Source organism: Phascolarctos cinereus, unplaced genomic scaffold (assembly GCF_003287225.1).
Source record: "Phascolarctos cinereus isolate Bilbo 61053 unplaced genomic scaffold, phaCin_HiC Scaffold_4;HRSCAF=312, whole genome shotgun sequence".
NCBI lineage: Eukaryota > Metazoa > Chordata > Mammalia > Diprotodontia > Phascolarctidae > Phascolarctos > Phascolarctos cinereus.
In genome coordinates this window covers 638,606,012-638,623,259 of record NW_027555847.1, presented here as the reverse complement: position 1 = coordinate 638,623,259, position 17,248 = coordinate 638,606,012, and the positions used below count along the sequence as shown (strand labels likewise).

The 17,248-nt window shown below is 38.7% G+C and overlaps 1 protein-coding gene across 4 annotated transcripts in view; it reads right to left on the bottom strand.

The window, feature by feature from the left end:
• Positions 1 to 17,248, bottom strand: part of KHDRBS3 (KH RNA binding domain containing, signal transduction associated 3) — a 305,049-nt gene that overhangs the window by 152,741 nt on the left and 135,060 nt on the right. For all 4 annotated transcript variants that reach the window (XR_002326690.2, XM_020997915.2, XM_020997916.1 and 1 more), the window contains exon 3: positions 7,178 to 7,294. Coding sequence is in view for 3 of the 4 variants with exons in the window: in XM_020997915.2 (XP_020853574.1) it covers positions 7,178 to 7,294 (117 nt within the window). In the remaining variant the exon portion in view is untranslated. The remainder of the gene's footprint in view (positions 1 to 7,177; positions 7,295 to 17,248) is intronic.

Here is a 17,248-nt window from a genome sequence, read left to right as displayed (position 1 = left end):
CCAGTAGAAACTTTCCTCCAGGATAACATCAAATCATTAATTTCTATTCACTGGGTCTGAACATGGAGCTGTTTTTATAGAAATCTGGAAATATTTGTATGGAAATACTATTGGAGCAGCTGGATGGCCTAGTGGATAGAGCATGGGCCTACAGTCGGGAAGACCTGAGTTCAAATCTGACCACACACACACTTGCTAGTGTGACCTTGGGCAAGTACTTTACCTTGTTGGCCTTAGTTTTCCTATCTATAAAAATGAGCTGCAGAAGGAAATGGCAAACCACCCCAGTGTCTTTGCCTGGAAAAGCCCAACTGGGGTCACAAAGAGTAAAATGCTACTGAAACAACTGAACAACAACTGTGCCAACAGCATTAACTATTTACAAGACTAGTTTCTCTATCAAAACGGGGAATGAAGTTAGCCTAGTATGACTTATCTTCATGAAACCATTCCATCTTTGAATGATCATTGCTTCCCTAGTATCCTTTAAATAATGTATTCTAGAATTTTATCAGGAATAAAAGACAAAGTCATTGAGTTTATAATTTGTAGAATCCAGTCTATAATCTATTAAAAATTAGGATACCTACCATACCCAAGTTCTACTGCATTTCTCCCATTTTCTAAAATCTTTCAAGGATAAATGATAGAAGATCAATAATCTTAAGTATCAGTTCTTTTCAGTACCCACAGGTTTCTTTCATCTAGGACAATTAAACTGAACTCACTTGGGGCAACTAGATTGTAGTCTACTATTATTATAAGGCAGAGGGGAGACAATTTCCTTACTCCTCACCTGAAGTTGTCCTATTTACTTAATGGAGAGTGATAGTTCTTTTAAGAGACAAAAATTTTTTCTACAAGACAATTCATAATTTAAAATATATGTCATAGATCAGAGGTGTGGAAGCTATGGCCTCAAGGCCACATGTGGCCCTCCCTCTAGCTCCTTAAGTGTGGCCCTTTGACCGAATCCAAACTTCACAGAACAAATCCCCTTAGGATTTGTTCCGTAAAATTGGACTCAGTCAAAAGGCTGCACCCAAGGAAGGCGCAATGTGGCCTCAAGGTTGCAGGTTCCCCACCACTGTCATCGATGATTTGCAGAATAGTTTTTAAAAAATTATGACACATTCTTATATGTTAGTATATGAAATCAGCAATGATAACAATAGCATTTTATAGAACTTCTGTATTTGCAGAGCACTTTACATATATGATTTCTTTTGGTCTCACAATAAACTGATATAGTAGGTTTTGTCACAAGTAAGGCTAGGAGAGGTTAGGTGACTTGCCCACAGCTAGTAAGGGTCTGAGGCAGGATTTGAATTCAGGTCTTTCTGACTCCAAGTCCAACACTATATCCACCAATTTGCTTTCCAAACATTACAACACTATGTAAATATAAATTAGAGATGGGGCAAGACTAGAAATCATAGGGACACATTATACAACTGGATCAGTATCCAGAAAGAAAAAATCCGAAGCAGAATAGTGAACCAAATATAAGAGAATCTTAGGCTAAATAGGGCCAGAGAAGTAATAATTCCACTGTGTTCTGCTTCTGTCCAAACATATCTATAGTGATATATTCAGTTGTGGGTAGCACATTTTAGGAAAGACATTGGTATTACATAAAACACCCAGAGAAGGGCAATCGGGTTTGCAAAGAGAACCAAGATGATGCTGCTTATTCAAAGACAGTCTGAAATAACTCACAATGTTTAGAAGAGAAAGTTGGTGGTAACAAAAAAGCTATTAAGTATTTGAATGGCCGTCTTACTGAAGAACTAGACTTCATCCGCTTTGGCCCAAAGGGTAGAATGAGTGGAACTTCAAAATGGAGATTTTTGCCTCTCTATAAAATACAACACTATACAACTGTGGAATACACCACCTCGGCTGGCAGTGGTTCTCCTGTCTAGAGATCTTCAGGAATGGGCTGGATAACAACTTGTTAGATAGGTCATAAAGTAGATTCTCAGGTAAGCATAGTTTGGAAGTCCATGAAATGCCAGCCAGCCTCTATGAAATTTTTAGTTATTATTAGTTTATCTTCTATCAGAAGCAAGAATCTCCTCTATGACAACAAAAGTACTAGTTATACAGTCAGAAGAACTTGATTGTAATTCAGACATTTCTACCTGGGTGACCTTGTTTGAATTGTCTAAATGCTGAGTTTCATTTTCCTTAATGATATATAATCATACTGAACTGTTCATCTTGAATGTTTCTTCAATCCTTATAGTCTATTATCAATGCCAAGTGGTGATCTAGCTTACATTAATATCTCCAATGACAAGAACTTCAGGATAAGACTTAGCAGTGTCAGCACTTGAATTAACAGAAAAATTCATTAGAGCCTTTCCTAGGGCAGTGAAAAGATACATCACCAAGGCACTGGACACTGGAAGATGGCTAGCTGTTGTCCTTTGTGTTTGAAGAGGATCAAAATGGCATCATTATGTCAAGGTCAAAGTACAGTGTATCCAAATGTGACTGTTCAGACAATACGAACTTAAAAGACTCTGTCATAGGTCAGGCACAATTAGTCCATATGAACATTTGGGATGGAGATGTCTCTAAATTTGTGCATCTCACATATGAGCTGGAGGAATTCTGCTTTGCTCATAGAGCACAGCACCTTCTTTGACTGATGCATGCATGCCATGCTGGACAATCCTGTGCCAGTGATAATCAAAACCAGAGTTCTTCAGAGAGACCTTGAGAGTGTCCTTCTATCACTTCTTCTGACCATCATGTGATAACCTGCTTTGTGTGAATTCTCCATAAAATAGTCTTCTAGGCATTCAAAAAAGATGGCCAGTCCATCAGAGTTGTGCAGCAGAGCTTGAATGCTTGGCAATTCAGCTCAAAAAAGGACTTCAGCATCCAGGACCTTGCTGATCTTCAGAATATTCCTAAGATAAGTCAAATGGAAGCAATTCAGTTTCCTGATTTGGCACTGGTAGACTGTCCAGGTTGCAAAGGCAAACAACAATGAGGCTGACACAATAGCTCTGTAGACTTCAGTTTGGTAGGCACTCTCTAACATCTCTTCTCTCCCACATTTTCCTTTAGAGCCTCCAAACACTGACAACACATGTGGCAACCTCACCATCTATGTGTACATCCCTGGAAAGTATACTGTCGAGGTAAGTGAACTTATACACAGCTTTCAAAAATTCTGTGTTTGCTGTAATCAGTGGATGGTGCAGCGCTAGCTAGTGGAGAACCTGTGTTTTCTTGGTATTGTCAGGCCAAAATTAGCACAAGCAGCAGAGAACTGATCCATACTCTATTGCATCTCAGTCTCAAAGGTTGTACTGAGAGTACAACCATCTGTGAACAAAAAGTCCGAGCACCAACTCTCCCTCTACTTTAGTCTTGGCTTGTAGCCCTTTTAAGTTAAATAACCCATTGTCAGTGCAGTAGCTGATCTTGATGCCATTTTTGCCCTTACTGAAGGCATTTGACAACACTGCTGAAAACATCATGCTAAAAAGCATGGAAGCAAGCACACAATCTTGCTCACTATATTGGTGTCTGGGAAAGTAAAAGAGCATCATCCAGTATCCAGAACCTGTGGAAGCATTCCATCATGGAAATGGCACATAATACTGATGAAATTCTCCAGGCAATTAAATTTTGCCACGATCTTCCACAAGCCCTCAAGACTGACAGTATGAAAGGCCTTGGTCAGATCAACCAACGTTGTGTATGGACCTCTGCTAGGTTCCTTGCATTTGTCTTGGAGTTGCTGGGCAGTAAACACCATGTTGAGCATTCCCCAGAACTTTCTGAAACCACACTGGCTCTCAGGTAGAAGACCATCTTCCAGGTGAAGGATCAGGTTATCAAGGAGAACTCTGGAAAGAATCTTGCCAGCAATGACTAAGAGAGACTCTCCCCTGTGATTGCCACAAGACAACCAACCTCTTTCTTTTTCCTTTACAGAGAGGGACAATGGAGGCATCCTTGAACTCCTAATGGATATCCATCTTTTGCCATATAACCCAGAAGATTTCAGTCAGCAGAGCCACTCGCCTGGTGAAACTCAACTAGAATAAAATCAGCACCAAGCACTTTGCCACAACAGAGGAGTTGGATGGCATTCAAAACTTCTCCAGTTGGAAGTTCAGCTAGGGAGGGACTGACTTCAACCTGAATACAGTCAACAGCTTCAGCATTGATAACAGTCTGTTGAGAAGGCTATGGAAAGTTCTCAGCCCATTTCTCCAGGATTTTCTCCTTATCACTAATCAGTGTGGCTCCATCAAAACTGAGAAGCCAAGATACACCATCAGTCTTTGGTCCATAAATAGCCTTTAGGGCATCATAAAAGCTCTTTGAATTGTTATTACCAGTATAAAACTGAATTTCATCTACGTTCTTGCTGCTCCAGGAATCCTGCAACTCTCTAGTCTTCACTCACACTACACTTCTGATCGAGTTAAACTCTGCCTTCTTAGAAATGGATGAACTATCCTGCTGGTAAACTCTGCAGTTATTGTTTTTCATTTAGTAGCTTCTGAATTTCCCTAACATTTTCATCAAACCAATCTTGACGTCTGCCAATGTTCTGACCTAGCTAGACAAGTAAATGCAATGTTGTACACCAAATCTCTGAAATCTGCCCACTCCTTTTTTACTCCACTATTGACAACTGTATGTTGGCTCAGCTTTCCCTCCAAGTCAGTAACAAACTGTTCGATCAAAGAGAAGTGCTCTAAACTGCTGACATAAAGTCTTCTGCAGTTGTCTTGCCTTGGGGCCGCTGCTTTGATTGAAATGTTTAGATTGGACAGGCTAAGTCTATGATCACAATAGATCATAGATATCGCATCACACATTGTCTTCATCACTCTCACATTCTGTCTCTTCTGTTTACAATGACATTGTCTATTAGACGCTAATGTTTGCTGTAAAGGTGCATTCACAAAAATTAATGTAAATTTAGGTAAACAGAAGATAGTGTTGGTGATGAGGACGTGTTCATGAGACGCACAAGTTTTCAGTAGTAAGTGGCTGTTGCTGTTGCTATTGCTGTTTCCAACTCCATTCTTCCCAAGGAGTCTTTGCCAAGTCTGATAGTCTATGCTCACTCTGGCATTAAAGTCACCCAGAATTACAAGCTTGTCCCCTCTGGCACACTGATGATGAAGGTCTTCAGGTCTTCATAAAATTTTACTTTGGCTACATCAGAGTTTAGCATGGCAAGATCATTCCCACTAACGATGGTAGCATAGCACTTTCTTGAAAGTGGGCAACTGCACCGTCATGAGCCTATTGTTTACTCTTTTTGGGAGGCATACAAACTTGCTGACTGGATTAATTTTGATTATAACACCCAAGCCAGTTTCATGGCACATTCCCATTCAGAAATACATGTATCCAACTCTGAGTCAGGTAATTTGGCCTTCATTTGCCTCAGTTGTTTCAATCAGGGCTGCTCTTTGGATGGGATACTTGTTGGGTTCTCTTGCAACAAGAGCTATTTGTTTTTCAGGTCTAATGTCCATAAGCATGTGCACATCCCCATATCAACAGTGAGTGGAATCATCTTTGCAAAAGTTTTTGAATACTGTTTTGTTTCAACTACAAGGTAGGATCCCTGCCCACTGTGGCAACCAGGGCAGGGTTAGGTTAGGTGAAATAGACAACTTCTACGGCAACTTTTCAAGCTCCTTCCTCTCACCAGGAGATGAGCAGTGTGGTCCTTAAAAAAGGCTGCTCAACACCCAGAGGGCTGCTGAATCCCACTGCTGCTTCAGTGCAGTGGGAACATGACCTTTCAGCCGGGGCTGCCAGTGTACAGGTTTGTGACTACAGCTCCAGTGTATGCTTCTTTGTCACTTGCCCATCACCACAGGACTCTGAGGTAGGTAAAAACGGTAAAACGGTATGGGTGATGTCTTTTGACTCATATTGGACTTAGGTGAGGCAGTTGCATGAAGTCATTTACTTCTCTCACTCTCTCTTCTAGTGTCTTCAAAGTCCTACAGTGTGACAAAAATCAGGATAACTGGCGATGACTTGGGATGCAGTAGATACCTTGGGATCTCTGGTATCTAACCAAGCTTTAAGTGCTCCAGAGCACCTGCTTTCACTGGCTTTAAGGTCTTTTGGAACAAACTGTTTACATCTGCCTATTCTATTGTGGAAGATTTCACATGTGTGGTGCAGACACCTTACTTACCAATGGCTTTGAGGCCCCTCGGTTATGCTAAACCAGGTTGAGGTTTTACTGGGGTGCGGCTGCTGCACATTGCTACAGCTTCTTGGAGCCACAGGGGAGATGCGGGTACCAGGTGGACACCAAAGGTGAAAAGCAGCCCTAAAAAGGGCTGGGCAGCCCTCACACAAGAAGTACTAGTCTTCCCTGAACACTTGTGCACCCTGGAAGATGGTAGGAGTGCTATGAAGTAAAAAAAGGCCTGGAGACACAAAAGACAAATCACCTCTTCCTCAGCTTCTTCTAGGTTTAATTCAGACTTAATTCTCAGAATTCATTCAGAATTTAAATGCACACACATACACAAGTACACACACATAGATACTTTATACTATCTTAATAAAAGGTATGCAGAATTCTAACAGCAGTATTGGACAATGAGCAATGAGAGTAAGAAAGATGTAATGGAAAGAACATAAGAAGAACAACTAGTATTTATGTAACTTTAAGGTTTATAAAGTACCTTACAAATACCTCATTTGAATCTCACAGAAACTCTAGATGGTTGGTACTATTATTATCTCCATTTTATACATGAGAAAACAGAGGCTGAGTGACTTGCCGGGGGTCACAAAGCTAGTAAGTGTCTAAGGTCAGATTTGAAACCACTTATTCCTGACTTCCAGTCCAAAACCTTAATTTATAATTATGTATATAATTACATTTATATAATTAATTTATAATTATTTATAATTAAAAATAAAAAGTCCTAACTGTAAAAAATTGACTCCATTATTTATCTGACATATGACTATGCAAAGAGCAGTGGAAAATGATGACTTAATTTTTAGTAATGGTTCCATCACATTTTAGATCTATGAACCTAAATCCACCTTCTGGGCCTTAGTTTTTACATCTGTAAAATTGGGGAATTAGAATAAATGATTTATGATTTCTAAGATTCCTTCTGGCTCTCATTATTTAGTTCTCTAAGTCTATTACCTTTGTTTTGTCTCTCATGGAACCTTTTCCAAGAATGGACATTTTGGTCAAAGTTTCTTCTTGTAAACGCTTTAGTGAATTGCCACGTGGACCCAAAAGTTTTCCAACGAAGTTAAACTAGAAAAGAAAGAAAGAAAGAAAGAAAAAACAAACAAGCTACAATTTGTAACGTACAGATATGCTTAAATATTTTTAAAATAGAAAGTTATATGATGATGATGATAACAGCAATTACATAGTTCTTTAAGGTTTGCAAAGCTCTTTACAAACATTCTCATTTTTATCCTCACAACAACTCTAGGAGGTAGGTATTGTCATTGTCTATATTTTAAAGATGAAGAAAATGGGGCAAACAGAAGTTAAGTGAATTTTGGGGGATTATGTGATCCTTACTATGTGGTAAGTATCCAAGTCCATATCTGAACTCAGATCCTCATAACTCCAGCTCAAGTGATTTATCTACTGTGTCACCTAGATGCAAGTCCCCTCATCCTCCTTAAATTTTATACAGTTCCTTACTTTGCCTTCACTTTTGGTCTTATCACATTCTACTATTATCATCTTTAATTTTGTACATGACTTTTTTCCTCCTCATCTCCTTCTATTACGCTGTAAGGCCCATACATAACAATGTGGCAATTATATTATGTGAAGTATTCTCTCTAAAAACAACAACAACAACAAAACATAGGCAGTTGTGTAAAAAACAGAAAATCCCAGAAACATAGAAAATAATTCTTCATATCCATCCTTTAACAGCAGTAAGTTATTATTTAAACATCTCAATCAAGGTTAATACTACAGAATCAAAAAAAAAATCAGTCAACACATAGCAATTGTTACTTTGCTTACTAAAATTTATTTTCCTCTAGCATTTTAAATAAATCTGGAATCTATAGTTTAACTGTGTATCTGTGCAGTGCCTGGTACACAGTTATTTATCAGTGTCTCCCTCTTCACAGAAACCCTTATTGGTTCCCATTACCCATGGGACAAAAAGAAAATTCCTTAGTCTTAAGATAATTCAATGTAATTCCAAAATACCATTCAAAGCTTAATTCATTCTATTCCCCTTCATTCAACCTATGATCTAGTCAAATAGCACCACTGAGTGTTTGCTAATCATATCCTCTTTTTCCCTTATTCTTCTGCTCACATAGTCCTTCCTTCCTAGAAATGCATTCCTTCTAGGTTGGGACCTTTCTCTTCCCTCAAGGCCAAGGCTTTTTGCCAGCTACTCCATAATGTCTTCCTTCATTATGTCCAGCCGAAAGGATTTGCTCCTGCCGCTAATTTTATATGGCCCTTTACCTAATCCTCTCTTTGGGTTCAACCACAATCTATTATTGGAATACATTTGTAGACATAGCTACTCTCCCCATTACATTACAAACTTCCCTTGAATACAACTATTATCTTGCTTTCAATTTGTATTCATTGGCCCAAGTACAGTGTGCTTTGTGCATAGTAGGTCTCTAATAGCTATTAAATTGAATCTGCACTGACTGAATTGAATACCAAATACTTTAGATGATTTTACTGGTCTATCCTTTCTATTATAGCTAAACATCATCTTGCTTTCCAATTTACAAACTGTTGTTAGGATAGCCTGATCTGAAAATAATTCAACAGAATATGTCTGAGCATGTTCCGCATCTTCAGAATTGGCTGAGAGGCCGTGAGAGATACAAAAGTTCAAATCATAGGTTCATTCTCTCAAAGAGCTTACAAATGTTTAATTGACAATATAGTCTTTACTCCTACACTATAAAATATAGACCAAGAATACTGTAAGACAATCAGAAAAAATAGAAGATTTTGCACTGGAATAAGCTAAAATTTCATGAGTTTTGTTGAATAAGATTTGCTCAAGATGAGAATATATTTAAGTAGGTTAAAGTAAGGTACATAAATGCATTATACATTCTAAATAATTTCTGTTCATGAAGAAGCCTTCCCTGTGTTAATTATTTTGTATTTATCCCGTATGTAGCTTGCTTTTTATATATTTGTTTGCATGTTGTCACTCCCATTAAATGTTAAGTTCCTTGAGAGCAGGCAAGGTCTTTTGCCTCTTTTTATAACTCCCCCTTACTTAGCACAGTGTCTAGGCACACAGAAGGGATTTAATAAATGTTCATTCATTGACCAGAAGTTTTTAACCTAGCGTCTGTAAACTTTCAGACAGATAGATAGAACTGTATTTCAATATAACCAGCTTCCTTTGTAATCCTATATATCTTATTCTATGCATTTAAAAACATTATTGTCAGAAGGGGTTCATACTTTTTGCCAGGCTGTCGGAAGTCTAGAACATAAAAAAAAAGAAGATACAAACCCCCAAATATAAGCTATTAAACAACCTGTCCTACCTTATTGCTTTCCCCTGAGTTTCTTATCCCTAACAAGTTTCTATTAGTAAATGGTGTCTTCAGTTTTTCTCTGTGGCAATTTTTATTTCCACTATTATTCTAAGTGAAAAAATATTAAGTCCAATCAGAGTTATTAAACACAGCTAGAAAAATTATTCAACAGTGTGGATTTGTAACTGTTTTCTATGACTCATTTATACACCTAAAACTAAGGATATCAATGGAAGATTTCTTTAAGTATTTATAAGAATAATCAAATATATAGTAACCTGAAAACATACAATTACTGTACATTATTTTTGGCTACCATGATTATATTTCCTTCGTTTGGTGAAGATAAGTGTTTTCTTCAACTATCTTTTATTGACATACTATACTGATGTCAAAATAATATCAATCCTTAGGGAAAAATTAAAATTAAAATGTCATTTCACAGAAAAGTATGCTTCATAGACATGTTCTTTTTTATATCAAAGATTCAATTTTAATGCATGCTCAACATTAAAATTACTGATGTTTATAAAGTGATGTAAGAAGAGGGCTATTGGGGGCAGCTAGGTGATGCAATGGATACCCTGGAGTCAGGAGGACCCAAGCTGAAATCTGGCCTCAGACAGTTGACACTTAACCAGCCGTGTGACGCTGGGCAAGTCACTTAACCCCACTGCCAAGCCAAAAAAAAAAAAGTGCAAGACAGAGGGCTATTTTCCAAGTAGAGCTACATGAATTTTAGCTGTAATAATTAATTTAGAAAAAAAATGACAGAAGCAACATTTCAAGAAAAAGCCATTCATTTACATGAAAAAAAAAATGAGCCAGCAGTAAGTCTTATACAATGAAACACTAAACAGTTGGCTGGATTAAAGGAAATAACTTGTAATCAAGAAACTGAGCTCAAACCAAATAAGACTGTCTTCACCCTTTTCTACCCTAGAACTCCCTCCCCAACTTTCCTGTCAATAGCCCTTTTGGCTAGACACTGACTTCCTCACCCATGACCCCTGCACCAAAGGAAATTCAGACTCCTTTTCCCCTTCCAATTTGTAGGAAGTTGCTCCTGTGAAGCAGACACCTCAGGATACATCCTAAGAATCTGATTTGATCTTCACAACCATGTGAGGCAGGAGTATTTATTATCCCCACTTTCTAACCGAGGAAACTGAGAGAGAAACATAGCTCAACTGACTTCCCCAAGGTCACACAACTAGTAAATGTCTGTAGTCAAATTGGAACTCAAGTATTCCTGACTCCAGGCACAGCAGCTCTATCCATTGGTCCACTTAGCTGATCTCTTTTACAAATGTTGTTTTTTTCAAAGAGGTGTTCAGTTCTTTAGGGGCAGAAATTGCATTACCTTCTATTGTATCACTAGCACTTAGCACAAGGCATACATGGTACACTGTTTTTATTTAGTGGTTTTCAGCCATGCCTAACTTTTTGCGACCCCATTTGGGATTTTCTTGGCAAAGATACTAGAATGGTTTGTCATTTTTTTCTCCAGCTCATCTGATAGATGAAGAAACTGAGGCCATCACCTGACTGTCCTATGGTACATTTTAAGAACATTAAAAAAAAAAACTTTCCATCTGTTATAGCCCCTTTCCCTAGAAATTTTCAAGGAAATAATAAATTATCATCTATTCTAGGAAACTTTGCAATCATATTCACTGAATGGCCAAGGAAAATCATTTTCCAGAAAATAGGTACCTAGATCAAATAAGCATCAAAGATGTCTTTCAAGTTCTATTATTTGATTTTTTTAAATCCTAAAGGTAGTATACACTTCAAATTAGACTTTCAGTTTCCACTCAGTACCCAATGCAAACCCAGTTTTCACAGCATTCTGAATTAATTGTTTTTAATTCAGAGAGTCATTCATTCCTTGGTACTAAAGGAAAAGAAGGAATTGTGATTTTCTACTCTTTCACGAAAACATTTATGATTAATATCTGTCCAGCTATTTTTTTTCCTCCCACTTGTGAGCTCTTCAGGTGCTACATAGACTGAACCTCCATGATAATGGCAGGACATTAGTCTATGTAAGAAAAATTTTCTCAATTCCTCTTCTACTAAAATCTCAGAATCTCCCATTACCCTAGCAAACCACCTAAAAATACTGTGTCTGTGGAAGGAAAGGCTACTACCCCACCATCATTTTCATTAATATTCTTCACTAAGATTCTGATTGGAACCTAAGGACTTGCTGGAAATACTGTAACAAGGATTTTTATTCTGGGCATGAGTTTCACTACACAGCAACTAGGCTCCCATCCAACTCTGAAACTGTTAAGTTTCTATGACTATTTACTCCAAAAAGGAAATATTAACTAGTCTAGTTATGACTAAGAGGTACTTCTTTTCCACTACAGTTAACATATGCATTGAGGTTCTGTCTTAATATCCTAATAATAATATCTTACAAGTCAAAAATATTTTTCACATATTGAAAGACCCTTCCTCAGCCAATTCAAAGTTATAAACACAAGGAGATATCTGGAGATCTGGAACAAAGAGAAATAAGGTGGATAAAACTAATGAAGACAATTGAATTATGTCTGCATTAGGGTACAGCTGGATCATTCTAACTGCCAATTAAAGTAAGATGAACAAATTACCTACCCCATCATCAAAAGAGGCAGGAAGTCTGCCCTAAATAAATTAAGCTTCATTGGAATCCCTGGTGACTGAGCACTGATCCCTGAACTCAGGGAACACATGTAGCAAACAGGTTGTTTGCCATAAATACTACGGATAGCAAAAATGAGCTACCAATCAAATAATAAAAGTATTTATTTAATGGTAACTTTGTACTAGGGGTATAAAAACACCGCAAAAGTAAATTCCTGCCCTCAAGGAACCATTGCATTAAGGAGATGTGACATGTACAAAGATAAATAATACACTTAGTGAATATATAACAAACATTATATAACAAATTTTATATTTGTGTATATGTACATATATACACACATACATATATACATATACATACACACACATATACACACACACACACACACATATAAAAATATATAAAATTATATGTGACTTTCTGAGGAGGAAGAGAGTACTAAAACCTATTGGGAAAAGAAAAGAATCCCCATAGGAGGTGGCACATGAACTGAGCCTTGTAGAAAATTAGAGGTTCAAGGGGTGGAACCAAAAAGGCAGAATAAAGTCAGGGACTTGCCTGAGCTCTACCCCAAAGCCCTCCAAATAGGTTTAAAAAATGACTGTAAACAAATTCTAGAGCAGCAGAACCCATAAAAAGACAGACTGAAACAAATTTCCAGGCCAAGACAACTTGGAAGGTCAGCAGGAAAGGTCTGTTGCACCAGGGTTTGAAAGGTACGTAGTCCAGCCCAGGCCAAGTCGGTGCAAACCAGGCCCCAGAAAACCTGGAAAAGGCCTTGGCGTGACTGAACCACTGGCAGCAGTGGCGGTGTCTAGACCTCTCAGCCCAGACACCAAACGCAACTTAGAAAGTCAGCAGGAAAGGTCCTTTTGCACTTGGGTGAGAGTGGAGTGCAATCTAGCACAGCCCTGGCCCAAGCAAACCAAGAACAGGCCTTAGGAGTGACTGAATTAGCAGCAGGAATAGCAGAAGCTGTGGCTGCCTTTGGAGCTCTCAGCCGCCCGCAGACAGTAAGGAGGTTAAACAACTGGTCAGGAGGAGATTCAGGGCTCTCTTTGCTAGTACTGAGGCAGGACTCTGTTGCTTTGCCCATACTCACATCAGAGTCACAGTCCTAGGAGGCAGATCCAGGGCAAGGAGGGGCACTAACATAGCACAGCAGTGGAAGGAAGACCTTCCTCACAGTTCCAGGGCAGAAAAAGAGGGCTTGTGGTCACTCACACACTCAAGAGCACAGGCCAGGAAAGTAGCAAACACATCTCCTAAGTGGTTTAGATCATATGGAAACAGAATCCTACTTTAAAAAAGTGTTAGAAGTCAAGTAATAAGCTGGGAAAATGGGCAAACAGGAGAAAAAAAAACAACCTGACTACAGAAAGTTGCAATGGTGACAAGGAAGATCAAAACATACACTCAGATGAACACAACAAAGGCAAAGGTCCTACATCCAAAGCCTCCAATAAAAATATGAATTGGTCTCAGGCCAGGGAAGAGCTCAAAATGGATTTTGAAAATGAAATAAGAGATGTAGAGGAAAAACTGGATAGATAAATGATAGTGAAGAAAGAAAATCATGAAAAACAAATCAACAGCTTGGTAAAGGAGGGAGATGTGCATGCGTACGTGCGCGCGCGCACACACACACACACACACACACATACACACACACACACCTCTGAAAAAAACAACACTTTAATAAAACAGAGCAGGCCAAATGGCAAAAGAGGTCCAAAAAGTCAATGAGGAGAAGAATGTGTTAAAAAGCAGAACTGGCTAAATGGAAAAGGAGGTCCTAAAGCTCACTGAAGAAAATAATTCCTTAAAACTTAGAATGGAGCAAATAGAAACTAATGACTTCATGAGAAATCCAGAAACAATAAAACAAAACCAAAAGAATGAAAAAATAATTGAAGACAATGTGAAATAACTCATTAGAAAAACAACTGACCTTGAAAATAGATCCAGGAGAGATAATTTTAAAACTATTGGACTACTTTTAAGCCATGATCAAACGAAGAGCCCAGACATCATCTTTTAAGAAATTATCAAGGAAAACTGCCCAGATATTCTAGTAGAAATGGAAAGAATCCACCAAATACCTCCTGAAAGAGGTCCCCAAATGAAAACTCCCAGGATTATGATAGCCAAATTCCAGAGTTCCCAGGTGAAGGAGAAAATATTGCAAGCAGCCAGAAAGAAACAATTCAAGTATCATGGAGACACAGTCAGGATAACATAAGATTTAGCAGCTTCTACACTAAAGGTTTAACCGGAAGGGCTTGGAATATGATATTCCAGAGGCAAAGGAGCTAGGATTACAACCAAGAATCACCTACCCAGTAAAACTGAATATAATCCTTCAGAGGAAAAAAGGGACATTCAATGATAGAGGAAATTCAAGCATTCTTGATGAAAAGACCATAGCTGAGCAGAAAATCTGACTTTTAAATACAAGACTCAAGAGAAGCATAAAAAGGTAAACAGAAAAGAGAAATCATAAGGGACTTAATAAGGTTAAACTATTTATATTACTACATGGGAAGATAACATTTGTAACTCATAAGACCTTTCTCATGATTAGAGTAGTTAGAGGGAACACATATAGATAGAGGGCACAAGTGTGAGTTAAATATGATGGGATGATATGAAAAAAATAAAGTTAAGGGGTGAGAGAGGAATGTACTGGGAGAAAGAGAAAAGGAGAGGTAGAATGGGGTAAATTATCTCACATAAAGAAGGCAAGAAAAAGGTTTTACAGTGGAAAAGAAGAGAGAGGACGTGAGAGGGACTGAGTGAACCTTACTCTCATCAGAATTGGCTCAAAGAGTATGGAATAACACACACACTCAACAGAAATTTACCTAAGAAATCCATCCAGCTGATGGGTGATACAGAAATGGGGTCTTGCTGTTGGCGGATCTCACTACTGGTCAGCAATGGGGGCAAGGACTCACTGGTGGCCTTTGCTAAGGGTGGGGCTTTGTTGTGATGTATGATTGCTGGTTTGCCTGCCAAGGGACATGGGGGTGGGGGTGTAGGGGGCTGCTGCCCTACAGGAGGACGGGGCTTGGCTGGTGGATTGCCCCATGTTTCGGACCTTGCTGCAGGCCCCTACTGGGAGGCTGGCTGTTGCTTCTCTTGGACCTCTCTTCTCACCTCAGTCAGACAAACCTGTTCTGCCATGCTAGGAAGCTGCTTCCCTGATCCTAGATCATTTCTGAGGTGTTTTTTGTTTGCAGGGGAACTTGAGAGGAAGTTCCTTCCTCACTCAGCCATGTTGACACTGGAAGCCTCAACCCACTTCTCAAACTGTCAAATCTGATATTTTAGGTTTTTACTTTTTCCAAAATAATCCTTCTTGACCTATTTGTTGTATTTGACTCATCTGAACCCAGATACTCTCTTCTCGAGTTTTTGTGATACTATTTTCTTCTGTTTTGCCAGCTACCTGACTAACTGCATCAAAATTCTTTGCTAGTTCATCACACATATCATTTCACGAACTTGCATATTCTTTAGGTTTCTTTTTTTTGTCCTTTTCTCTGCTCCCTCTATACTTTCTCACTAACCAGCAATGGCCTTCTTGCTATTCCTCACACATGACATTCCATTTGCCCAATCTATTTCTTTCCACTGACTGTCTCCTACTCTGGGAATGCTCTTTTTTCTTGTCTCTGCCTATATCTTCCCACAAGACTCAGCTCAAATCTTACCTTCTCCAAGAAACTTTTCCTAGTCAACTTTATTGCTAGTGCCTTCTCTTGAGATTATCTCCAATTTACCTTGTACATTACATTGTTAATTGCATGTTTTCTCCCTCCTTAGAATGTCAAATTCTTGAGAGTAGAGACTGCTTATACCTTTCTTTTTATCTCCTGCACTTCACACAGTACCTACCACATAGTACGCTTAATAAATGTTTGCTGATTTTCCTTTGCTGATGATTACCAGATCTATAGATCCATCCTATCAGTCTCACATCACCAATTGCATATCTGACATATCAAACTAGATGTCCAAGAGAGATCTTAAACTTAATATGTCTAAAACGGAATTTACTATTGTTCTTCCTAAACTTACCCCTCTCCAATAAATCAATACACATTTATTAGGCACTATATGCAAGGCACTATGCTAACCACTGCAGATCAAAAAAAAAAAAAGGAAAAAAGGGGCAAAAGACAAAGAGCTTACAATCTAATAAGGGAGAGAACATGCCAACAAATACATGTAAGGTAAGCTATATTCAAGATAAACAGGAAGTAATTAACAGAGGGAAGGCACCACAATTAAGAGGAACTGGGGAAGGCTTCCATTTTAGTTGTGAGTTAAAGGAAGCTAGAAAGGTCAGTAGGTGGAGTGAAGAAGGGAGAACATTCTAGGGATGAGGAACAGCCACAGAAAATGTCCAGAGCTGAGAGATGGAGTGTATTGTTCATGGAATGGCCAGGAGGCTAGTGTCACTGGAATGAAGAGAACGTGGGGGAATAAAGTGTAACAAGACTAGAAAGACAGAAGACCACGTTATAAAGGACTTTGAAAACCACAAGAGCATTTTGTATTCAATTCTGTAGGCAATAGAGAGATACTAGAATTTACTGAGGAGGGAGGGGTGATAGGGTCAGCTCTGTACTTCAGGAAAATCACCTCAGTGGGTGAATGGAGGATGAACTATACCATGGGGAGAGATCTGAGGCAGGCTGACCCACTAGTCAGCTATTAGTGATGATAGCCTACACTATAGTGACAGCAGTGTCAGAGGAGAGAAGGGGATACACTCACAGATGTTGCCAACGTAAAACTGACAACAGACTGAAAATTAGCAAAAGACTGAATATTTGGAGGTGGGAGGAGATAGTAAGGAGTCTAGGATATTCCTAGTTGTGTTACAAGACTTTTTGCAAGCCTCCCTATTTCTATCAAAAGCACTACCATACAGTTTGCAAGTTTCATAACCTTGGCAGTATGCTAGATTCCTAAATCTTCCCAATCAAGATACCACCTTAATTTAGGCCTTCATCACCTCTCATCTAAATTATTGCAATAGCTTCCTAATTGGCATGC